The sequence below is a fragment of the Salvelinus sp. IW2-2015 genome, unplaced genomic scaffold (assembly GCF_002910315.2).
Source record: "Salvelinus sp. IW2-2015 unplaced genomic scaffold, ASM291031v2 Un_scaffold8035, whole genome shotgun sequence".
NCBI lineage: Eukaryota > Metazoa > Chordata > Actinopteri > Salmoniformes > Salmonidae > Salvelinus > Salvelinus sp. IW2-2015.
The window spans coordinates 1-11433 of NW_019949295.1; the positions used below are offsets into that span (position 1 = coordinate 1).

General features: G+C 48.4%; 1 protein-coding gene across 1 annotated transcript; it reads right to left on the bottom strand.

Moving 5' to 3' along the window:
- Nucleotides 1-6648: 6648 nt before the first annotated feature.
- On the bottom strand, nucleotides 6649-9538 carry LOC139027189 (uncharacterized; the record flags this gene model as incomplete). The annotated part of the gene is made up of 1 exon (XM_070442339.1): nucleotides 6649-9538. A coding segment is annotated over one exon (2890 nt), but the record flags the coding sequence as incomplete, so codon positions are not given.
- Nucleotides 9539-11433: the final 1895 nt, after the last annotated feature.

Genomic DNA, 11433 nt, shown 5'->3' on the forward strand with positions numbered 1-11433 from the left:
TGAGAGATTGCTAAGGAAGAGATAATGTAATATATCAATTAGTAACATGAGTAATATACATTAGTAATATACATTAAGTAACATGATGTAAATATACATTAGTAACAGGAGTAACATATCATACTAGTCTAAACATTGTAGTAAATAGTCAAACTTGTATGTATAAATGCATGTGATATACTTAATTCACGTAAATATATGCATTTAGTAAAATTAATATAGAACATTAAGGCTAAATACGATGAGTAATATATATGTCTTAATGAGCTAATATACATTAGTAACAATGAGTATATACATTAGTAACATGAGTAATATACCATTAGTAACATGAGTAATTACATTAGAACATGAGTAATATACTTAGTATATTATATGCATCTCACGCTAATGAGAGTAATCATAAAAACATCTAGTAAATACATATGGTCATTTAGTAAAGTGAGTAATATACAATTAGTAATATCATGAGTTAATTTATGTTCATTTAGAGTACATGGATAGATATACATTAGTAATGTTGATATCGATTATAGTAACATGAATAATAATAACATTAAGTGAAGCATGAGCGTAAATAAGCATTGAGTAATATACATTCAGTAATTGTTTTATGAAGTAAATATACATAGTAACATGAGTAATATATACATTAGTAACATGAGTCATATACATTAGTAACAGGTGAGCAGGCATATGTAATCATGAATGTAAATATAGACACTTAGTCACACATGAGTTAATATCAGCATTAGTAACATTGAGTAATATACAATAGTCAATATACATTAGTAACGATGAGTAATATACATTAGTAAACTATTATACATTATTATAGTAACATGAGTAATATACCATTAGTAATATACATTAGTAATATACATTAGTAACATGAGTTATACGCTTAGTCATATACATTAGTAACATGAGTATAAAAGTATCATTAGTAAGTGAGTAATTACTATATGAGTAATATGTTAGTAATTACATTAAAGATATGCATTATAATATGATAGAATAGTGAGTAATATACATTAGTAACATGAGTATATACATTAGTAATGATATAACATTAGTACATAATATCATTAGTAACATGACAATTACATGTAATATACATTTACATGGAACATATATAACAGTAAAAGAATTAATGTAATCATATAATCAGCATGATTACATAATACTAGTAGATATACATAAACATTAACTTGTAATGTCTTACGAAATGAGATACTATACATGAGTATCATAGTACCATGAAAGTAACATTATAACTTGTAACTGTAAAAATTTGAATAACACTTGGCTCAAACACTACCACTGTAACCGCAGTCAATCACTTTCTGTGACAATGTCACTTAGCAAGCAACCTGATGACAATAAATTCCATGCTGTTGTGCAAATGGAATAGGACAAAAGGAGAAATTATAGGCCAATTAGAAGACACGCCCATTAAACGCTAAGGAGTGGTTCTGCAGGTGGGTGACACAGAGCCGACTTCTCAGTTCGCTATGCTTCCTGGCTGATGTTTTTTGGTCACTTTTGAATGCTGGCGGTGCTTTCAATCTAGTGGTAGCATGAGACGGAGTTCCTGCACACAGCACAAGTGGCTCAGGTACTTGCAGCCATCCAGGATGGCACATCAATGTGGAGCTGTGGCAAGAAGGTTTTGGCTGTGTCTGTCAGCGTAGTATCCAGAGCAATGGGAGGCGCTACCAACGTTAGAGAACACGGCCCGCAGTACATGAGGAGATACCGTGGAGGAGGCCGATAGCAGGCAAACACCAGCAGCAGGACCGCTAACCATCCGCCTTTGTTGCAAGAGGAGCAGAGCCCTGCATAATGACCTCCAGCAGGCCACAAATGTGCTATGTGTCTGCTCAACGGTCAGAAAACAGACTCCATGGAGGGTGGTAATGAGGGCCCGACGTCCCACAGGTGCGGGGTTGTGCTTACACCCAAACCGTGCAGGACTGTTTGGCATTTGCCAGAGAAAACCAAGAATATGGCAAATATCGCCCACTGGCGCCTGTGCTCTTCACAATGAAAGCAGGTTCACACGGTGAGCACATGTGACAGACGTGACAGAGTCTGGGACCGAGCCGTGAAGAACAAGTTCTGTGGCTAGCGTTGTGTCTGAAGCTGGGCTTGCAGCACAGCTATCCTCGCGCGTGAGGCGATCGTTCTCCGCTGGTATATTATGAGTACAGCGTACTGCAATTAGAAAGGCATCATGTTAATGTTACTACATTAGCTTCGGCTGTTGAAGTGCTAAGCACCATGTCCAGATAAAGGTCCCGGGTGAAAAAGTTGAATGAAAAAAAGTTGTGAGGGAAAAAATAAAAATTATAAACGGTATTAAAAAGTAAAAACCGTAAAGTTGTCAAGCTAGCAAGAGTAAAGAAGTTGGCAACAAAGTAACGGCACAGCTAACAACACGCACTTCCACAGCAACAACGTCCTGCATAATTCAAGAGGAAGTGAAACGTATATGAATCACACACACCACTGTAATAAATGTAATGAATCCACCACCACTAGTTATAATGTAAGTGAATTACAACAACCTAGTTATAATGTAATGAAATCACCCTGTGAATACAACACCACACTAGTTATAATGTAATGAATCACCAACCACACTAGTTATAATGTAATGAATCCCAACCACACTAGGTTTATAATGTAATGAATCAACCAACCACACTGGTTATAATGGTAATGAAATCAACAAACCACACTGGTTAAATTGTAATGATCACAACCAACCACTGGTTTATAATGTTAATGAATCACCACCAGCCACACTGGTTATAATGTAATGAATGACACGAACCACCTGTTAAAGTATAATACCCACCCAGCTAGTAAATGTAAATCACCAACGTCACATTAGTTATAATGTAATGAATCAACCCGAACCACCTAGTCTATAATGTAATGAATCACCAACCAATCCCACACTGGTGGTTATTAATGTAAATTAGATCACCAACCACACTCGGTTTATAATGTAATGAATCAGCCAGAACCAACCCCACACACATCACCCGTTATAATGTAATGAATCACCAAACCACCTGGCGTTATAAATGTAATGAATCAACACCACACTGGTTATAATGTAGATGGAGATCACGAACCACTGGTATATACACGTAATGAGCCACTAAGCCACAACGTGTTATAATGTAATGAAGCACCAACCAACCACACTGAGTTATAATGTAATGATCAACAACAGGCCTACTACTCTGTGATTATAAATGTAATGAATCACCAAACACGTGTACACACACTGAGTTATAAATGTAAAGTGAATATCACCAACAGCACTTGGTTGATATGTACAATGGAATCCTCAAACCACACTGTTATAATGTAATGAATCACCAACCAACAGTTTATAAATGTAATGAATCACAACCACACCTAGTTATATGTATGAATCACCAAACTGTTACATGATCAACGCAGTTATAGGATTCACTCCTAGTATACAGATCAACCGCTGTATAAATGTAATGAATCACGAACGACACTGGTTATATCCTGGTAATAGGAATCACAACCAACACACTAGTTATCATTAATGAATCACAACCACACTGGTTATAATGTAATAATCACCAACCACACTGGTTTAATGGTAATGAATCTCAAACTGGATTATGAAACCGCAACCACACTGTTATATTACGGTAACAATCAAATCTACACTTTATAAATGTAATTGCCCCACCTGGTACTGACTTGTAACCTATCAACCCACGGTTTGTTTTACAACCCACACGGATGATGTCATAAGGAAGTCCAACTGAGGCATAGGAGAAAGTTGGTTTCTGTTTTCCCTTTTCCCAAAACACACAAGAGATGTGCTGATTTGGTGATCAATGTGATTCGGTTTTGATTAGAGGAATGGTTCAGTGCGGTTTCGGTTTGATTAGAGGAACGAATCAATGCGATTCGGTTTTGATGTTAGTAGGAACGGAATCAATGCGATTAGGTTGATTAGAAGGAACGAAATCATGCGAAATTCGGTTTGATTAGAGGAACGAATCAGTGAGGATTCGGTTTGATTAGAGGAACGAATCAGTGCGGTTCGGTTTGATTAGAGGAACGAATCAGTGCGGTTCGGTTTGATTAGAGGAACGAATCAGTGCGGTTCGGTTTGATTAGAGGAACGAATCAGTGCGGATTCGGTTTGAATAGAGGAACGAATCAGTGCGGTTCGGTATTGATTAGAAAGAAAGGCGAATCCAGTGGCGTATTCGGTTTGATGAGAGGAACGAATCAATGCGATCGGTTTGATGACGAGGAACGAATCAATGCGATTCGGTTGATGAGAGGATGAACGAGATCAATGGATTCGGTTTGATTTAGAGGAACGAATCAATTGCGATTCGGTTTGTTATAGAGGATGACGTCACATGTCGAATCTGGTTTGATTAGAGGAAACGATAGATGTTGATCAGGTTGAGTTTAGGGTATGTGATTCGGTTTGATTAGAGGAAAACGAATAATGCGATTCATTCGGATATGTACTAACATTTGTTGTCATAAACACATTTCCTTTCCACGTTCGAAATTGCTGCTAAGATGTGTAAGCATGATATTGGATCTGTTTGCAGCACTGAGTCTGTGTGTAGTGTGTGTGTGTGGTGTGTGTGGTGTGACCTATAAGGGGTAACGTTAGGTTCCTCTGGTCGATTACTGGGCTAGGTATGGGTCCATAGCTATAAGGGTATAATTGTTAAGGTGGTTCAATTCCTCTGGTCCATTACTGGGGGTTCTAGGATGGGGTCCATGACCTATAAGGGAACGTTGATGTTATTCCTCTGGTCCATTACTTTGGCTAGGATATATGGGGTCCTGACCTCTAAGGTGGTACGTTAGTTCTCTGGTCCATTACTGGGCTAGGTATGGGGGTCCATGACCTATAAGGGGGTAAAGTTAGGTTCCTCTGGTCATTATTGGCTAGGTATGGGGGTCCATGACTATAAGGGTAAGTTAGGTTCCTCTGGTCCATTACTGGGCTCCATGTAGACTATCTATAGCCAGATGAGAGTTGGTTCTTAGGCGCTAGTTTACGCTACTTTATTCCGGAAAAAAACAAAATTTTCAAAAGCGGATAATAAAAAAATAAAAAAAGAACGCAATTACAATTTGTGTTGTCACTCATCTATAAAGCCTAATATTGCGCCGAGCTATTTTACAAAACATTTGAATGCTGAAGGGAACGCTCAGATGTGCCAGATCACGAATAGGCCTACCACTCAGTGGTCTCAAGTCTGACTAGGCCATTGATGTTGCCTGAGGTTGTTCGGCCTGCAAAATAACTTTTAAATCAATGACTGTCAACGCAACGACATGCTCAGTTAGACACTGAAGGAGAGGAAGCAGTGGTCACAAAAGACGATAGGTATTTTCTGATGTCATACGGAACAAAACTAAAATTGTAACCCGACATCTTAACGTTTAAAATCGATTTTCTGACCGGTGCATAACATTTTGAACAGGGGACGCGATGCATTGTGGTGAATCGTTACATCCCTTACACACACACACACACACACACACCACACACACACACACACACACACACCACACACACCCAGGCCCAGGAAGAGGGTTGGAGTTAAAACCTACAGGACAGTAGCTCTCCGTTCCGGAACCTTCCGTCCTAAATCCCATTCTGATTCTGATTGGGCGGCCCCTGTTCCACCATGTGCACAGCAACACGCCAGCCTGCAGCATGCAAGGTGATAACTAGAGGGATGTATTTGCATTCTGACCAACACCTTATCACTCTAATCATTGGTAGGACTTCCCCTGTCGGGTTCATTACCATGGGATCTCCTAACAGAGATATGGAATGGAGAGAGAAGGGGGGGAAAAACGGTCTCCGGTCCAGGGGAACAGGGGAAGTCCTAGTGATGCTAAAGGAGAGGAGTAACAGGTGATAAGGTCAGGATGCAAATACAAATCAAACTTTATTAGTCACATGCGCCGATTACAACATGTGTAGACCTTACCGTGAAATGCTTACTTAACAAGGCCTGCTGGCATTTCACAGTAAGGACTACAGACGTAACACACGCACAACACAACATGGCTGGCCCAGGAGCCACAAGCATTTCGCCCACACCCGCAATAACATCTACTAAACACGTGTCTGTGACCAATACAATGTGATTTGATTTGATGTGGGTGCTCATCACTTCCTGTCTGTTATTTGCATGTGTAATAAAGTGTGAAAGCAGGTTGCAATGGGCTATATCAATCAGCCCCGACCTTGTCTAGCCATACGACTGTCACATTTAGGAATCAATTACCTCGTCAATGGAGGGGGAGAGATAGGAGCGTCCAATACAACGCCAGGCATTAAAATAGACGGCTGGGCTGTCAGAGAAATGAAGCAAATATCATGATGATATCTGACTGGATCTTCTGAATGCCATTTTAATTATCACTGTCTGGGTTTAATGACAAGGTGGAATAGTGTTTCTACAGGTGGGAGGACAGTAGAGGAGAGGAGGGAGGGAGGAGAAGAAGGGAGGAGAGGAGGAAGGGAGGATAGGGGAGGAGAAATGGAGAAGAGGAGGAATTGGCTGGAATGGAGAGGGGTGGCTGGATGAGGGGTGCTGGATGGAAGAGGGGTGGCTGGGTGGAGGGGGGCGGGGGAGGCGGGGTGCTGGGATGGAGAGGAGGTGGCTGGGAATGGAGGAGTTGGCTGGGATGGCAGAGGGGTTGGCTGGATGGAGAGGGGGGGCGTGGCTGGGATGGAGAGGAGGGGTTGGCTGGGATGGAGAGGAGGGTTGGCTGGGATGCGAGAAGGGGGTGGCTGGGATGGAGAGGAGGGTTGGCTGGGATGGAGATGGGGTGTTGGCGGGAATGGAGAGAGGGGTGGCTGGGATGGAGAGGGGGTGGCTGGGATGGAGAGGAGGCGGTTGGCTGGATGGAGAGGGGGGTGGCTGGGATGGAGAGGGGGGTGTGGCTGGGATGGGAGAGGGGGTGTGCGCTGGATGGAGGTGGGTGGCTGCTGGGATGGAGAGGGGGGTTGCTGGATGGAGAGGGGGGTGGGATGGGGTGCTGGGATGGAGAGGAGGTTGGTGTTATAGGGGGTGCCTGGGATGGAGAGGGGGGGTGGCTGGATGGAGAGAGAGGGGGTTGGCTGGATGGAGAGGAGGGTGCTGGCGTGGGGTGGCATGAATGGAGAGGGGCGGTTGGCTGGATGAGAGGGGGGGCGGATGAGGAGGGGTGGATGGTGGGACGGCTGGGTATGGAGCGAGGTGGCGGAGGGGTGGCTGGGATGGAGAGGAGGGGTGGCTGGGAAATGGAGAGGCAGGGGTAGGCTGGGATGGAAGAGGAGGTGGCTGGGTGGAGGGTGGCTGGGATGGAGAGGAGGGGCGTTGGCTGGGAATGCGAGAGGGGGTTTGGTCGGTGGGAGGGGTGTGGAGAAAGGAGGGTTGGCTGGGATGAGAGTGCGGTGGTGGCTGGATGAGAGGGGGGTGGGAGGAGAGGGTGGGTGGCTGGGATGGAGAGGAGGGGGGATGGGGGGGTGGCTGGTGGGGAGGGGTGGCTGGGAGGAGAGGGGTGGTGAGGGGTGGCTGGGAATGGAGAGGGGGGTTGCGCTGGATGGAGAGCTGGGGAGAGGGGGTGGCTGGGTATGAGAGTTGATGGAGAGGGTGGCTGGGATGGAGAAGTGAGGTCGGGATTGGGAAGGGTGGCTGGATGGAGAGGAGGTTGGGCGGGATGGAGGTTGAGAGCAGGCAGGTTGGGCTGGGAGGAGAGGAGGGTTGGCTGGGATGGAAGAGGGGTTGGCTGGGGAGAGGGTAGGCGGGATAAGTAAGGGTTGGCTGGGATGGGAGAGGGGGTTGCTGCTGGATGGAGAGAGGGGTTGGCTGGGATGGGAATCTGGAAGGAGAGGGTTGGCTGGGATGGAGGGAGGAGTTGCTGGGATGGAATGGGGGGTTGCTGGGAATGGAGGGGGGGGCTGAAGAAGGGGGGTTGGGCTGGTGGAGGGTTGTGAGAGGAGGAGGGTGGCTGGGATGGAGAGGAGGGTTGCTGGGAATGGAGAGGAGGGTTTGGCGGGATGGAGAGACGGGGTTGGCTGGGATGGAGAGGCGTAGGTGGCTGTGAAGGAGAGAGGGTTGGCTGCGATGGGAAGGCTGAAGGAGAGGGGTTGGCTGGATGGGATGGGCGGGAGAGAGAGGGGGTTGGCCGATAGAAGGTGGGATGAGAGAGTGGGGATAGAGGGTTGGCTGCAATGGGATGAGGTGCTTGATGAGTAGGAGGGTGGCGTAGATGCTGGGATGGAGAGGGGGGTGGCTGGGATGGAGAGGGGGGGGGGTGGGCTGGGATGGGGAAGAGGAGGGGGTTGGCTGGGATGGAGGGGGGGTGGTGGGATGGAGACGAGGGGGTGGCGTGGGATGGAAGGAGGGTGGCTGGCCTGATGTAGGGGGTGGGGGTGGCTGGATGAGAGGGGCGGGTGGCCTGCGATGGAGAGGGGGGGGGGGATGGAGAGGAGGGGGTTGGGCTTGGTGAGAGTGGTGGATGAGGAGGGGGTTGGCTGGGATGTAGAGGGGGTGGTGCATGGATGGAGGGGGGGGGGGTCGGCTGATGGCGAGGGGGGGTGGCTGGGATGGAGATGGGGTGTGGCTGCGGATGGAAGGAGGTTGGCTGGGATTGGAGAGGGGGTTGGCTGGGATGGAGGGGTGGCGATGAGAGAGGGTTGGCGGGATAGGAGTGTGGATGGGAGGGGGGTTGGCTGGATGGAGGGCTGGGATGGAGAGAGGGCTGTGAGGGGTGCTGGGATGGGAGAGGGGGGTAGGCTGGGATGAAGAGGAGGTTGGCTGTGGATGTGGAGGGAGGGGGTTGGCTCGGGATGGAGAGAGGGGTTGGCTGGGGATTGAAAGAGGGTGGCTGGCGATGGAGAGTGGAGGGTGGCTGGGAGGAGAGAGGGGGGTTGGCTGGGATGGAGAGGAGGGGTTGGCTGGGATGGAGAGGGGGGTGGGCTGGGATGGAGAGGGGGTTGGCTGGGATGGAGAGGGGTTGGCTGGATGGAGAGGAGGGTGGCTGGGATGGAGAGGAGGGGTTTGGCTGGATGGAGAGGAGGGTTGGCGGTGATGGAAGAGGGTGAGCTGGGTGGAGAGGGGGGTTGGCTGGGATGAGAGGAGGGTTGGGCTGGGATGGAGAGGGGGGGTATGGCTGGGATGGAGAGGAGGGTTTGGCTGGGATGGAGAGAGGAGGTTGGCTGGGATGGAGAGGGGTGTGGCTGGATGGAGAGGAGGGTTGGCTGGGATGGAGAGTGGGTTGGCTGGCGATGGAGAGAGAGGGTTGGCTGGATGGAGAGGAGGGTTGGCTGGGATGGAGAGTGGGGGGCGGTGGGAGTGGTGGCTGGGATGGAGAGGAGGGGGTTGGCTAGGATGTGCAGAGGAGGGGTTGGTTGGGATGGAGAGGAGGTTGCTGGGATGGAGAGGAGGGTTGGCTGGGATGAGAGGGGGTTGGCGATGGGGATGGAGAGGGGGGTTGGCTGGGATGGAGAGCGAGGGACTTGGCTTGGGATGGAGAGAGGGTTGGCTGGATGGAGAGGGGGTTGGCCGGATGGAGAGAGGGATGGCTGCGGATGGAGAGGGGTTTAGGCTGGGATGGAGAGGGGCTTGGCTTGGGATGGAAGAGAGGTTTGCTGGGATGGAAGAGGGGGTTGGCTGGATGGAGGGGGGTGGCTGGGAATGGAGAGGGTGGTTGGCTGGGATGGAGAGAGGAGTTGGCTGGGGGGGTGGTCTGGGTGGCTGGGATGGAGAGGGGGTGGCTGGGATGGATGAGGGGGGTGGTGGGATGGAGAGGGGGGGGGGCTGGGATGGAGAGGGGGTGGCTGGGATGGAGAGGGGAGTGGCTGGGATGGAGAGGGGGGTTGCTGGATGGAGCGGGGTTGGCTGGGATAGAGAGAGGCGGTTGGCTGGGATGGAGAGGAGGGGTTGGCTGGGATGGAGAGAGGGGTTGGCTGGATGGAGAGGGGGTTGGCTGGGATGGAGAGGAGGGTTGGCTGGGGTGGAGAGAGGGTTGGCTGGGATGGAGAGGGGGGTTGGCTGGCGGATGGAGAGGAGGTTGGCTGGCAGGAGAGGAGGGTTGGCTGGGATGGAGAGGAGGGTTGGGGATGAGAGAGGGTGGCTGGGATGGAGAGGGGGGTGGCTGGGATGGAGAGGAGGGTTGGCTGGGATGGAGAGAGGGGGCTGGAGATGAGAGGGTGGCTGGGATGGAGAGGAGGAGGAAGGAAGGGGGATGTGGAGGAGGAGAAAGTAGGAGAAAGGAGATATATAAGGGTGTCGACTGCAGATTCCTTCAGTTACCAGATATGGTTACCGTGACACATGTATTCCCATATAAACACACACTGACAGGCTAACAGACACACCCTCTTTGCTGTGCCAGTAAAATAGAGGGGGGGAGGTTAGTGTCTATGAAGCCTGTGGCTGTTACAGAGAGGTACAGCTCTCCTCCTCCCTCCTCTCCCCCCCATCTCCTCTCCTCCCATTCAACTTACTCTTCTCTTCTTCTCCTCTCTTCTCCTCTCCTCTCTTTCCTCTCCTCCCTTTCCTCTTCTCCTCTCCTCTCTTCTCCTCTCCTCTCTTCTCCTCTCTTCTCCTCTCTTCTCTCTTCTCCTCCCTTCTCTCTCCCTCTCTCTTCTTCTCCTCTCTTCTCTTCCTCTCTTCTCCTCTCTTCTCCTCTCCTCTCCTCTCTTCTCCTCCTCTTCTCTTCTCCTCTCCTCCTCTCTCTTCTCCTCTCTTCTCCTCTCTTTCTCCTCTCCCTCTCTCTCCTCTCTTCTCCTCTCCTCTCCTCTCTTCTCTTCTCCTCTCTTCTCCTCTCATCTCTTCTCCTCTCTTCTCCTCTCTTCTCCTCTCCTCCTCTCTTCTCTCCTCCTCCTCTCTTCTCTTCTCCTCTCCTATCCTCTCTTCTCCTCCCTTCTCTTCTCTTCCTCTCCTCCCCTCGTCTTCTCCTGTCTTTCCCTCTCCTCCTTCCTCTCCTACTATTTCTGGGAATGGCCCAGAGACCTCGCATACGATATCACCATACTTAGGGACCAATAAGATATGTATTGCGATTCCATACTGTGATTTTATTGTGTTTTGGTCTTCCAAACATATTTCTCACCATATGTCTGCTGCAGAAGGACAAGAAAAGCCATGAGAAAACGAGTTTTGATCGATAATGGAAATGAAAAGTGCTTAAAAAAAATTGACTCCCTATTTAATAAGAAGATTGAGAACAAGCTATGAAGGAAAAATATTGGAGTTTGGTCCAGGTACAGCCAACTGACGCAAAAATAAGTGCAAATATTGTAAAAACAATACGATATATCGTCAAAAATAATATCCCGACATGAAACTATCAATTTTCCCCTTATCACTAATCTTTACCTCTCCCTCT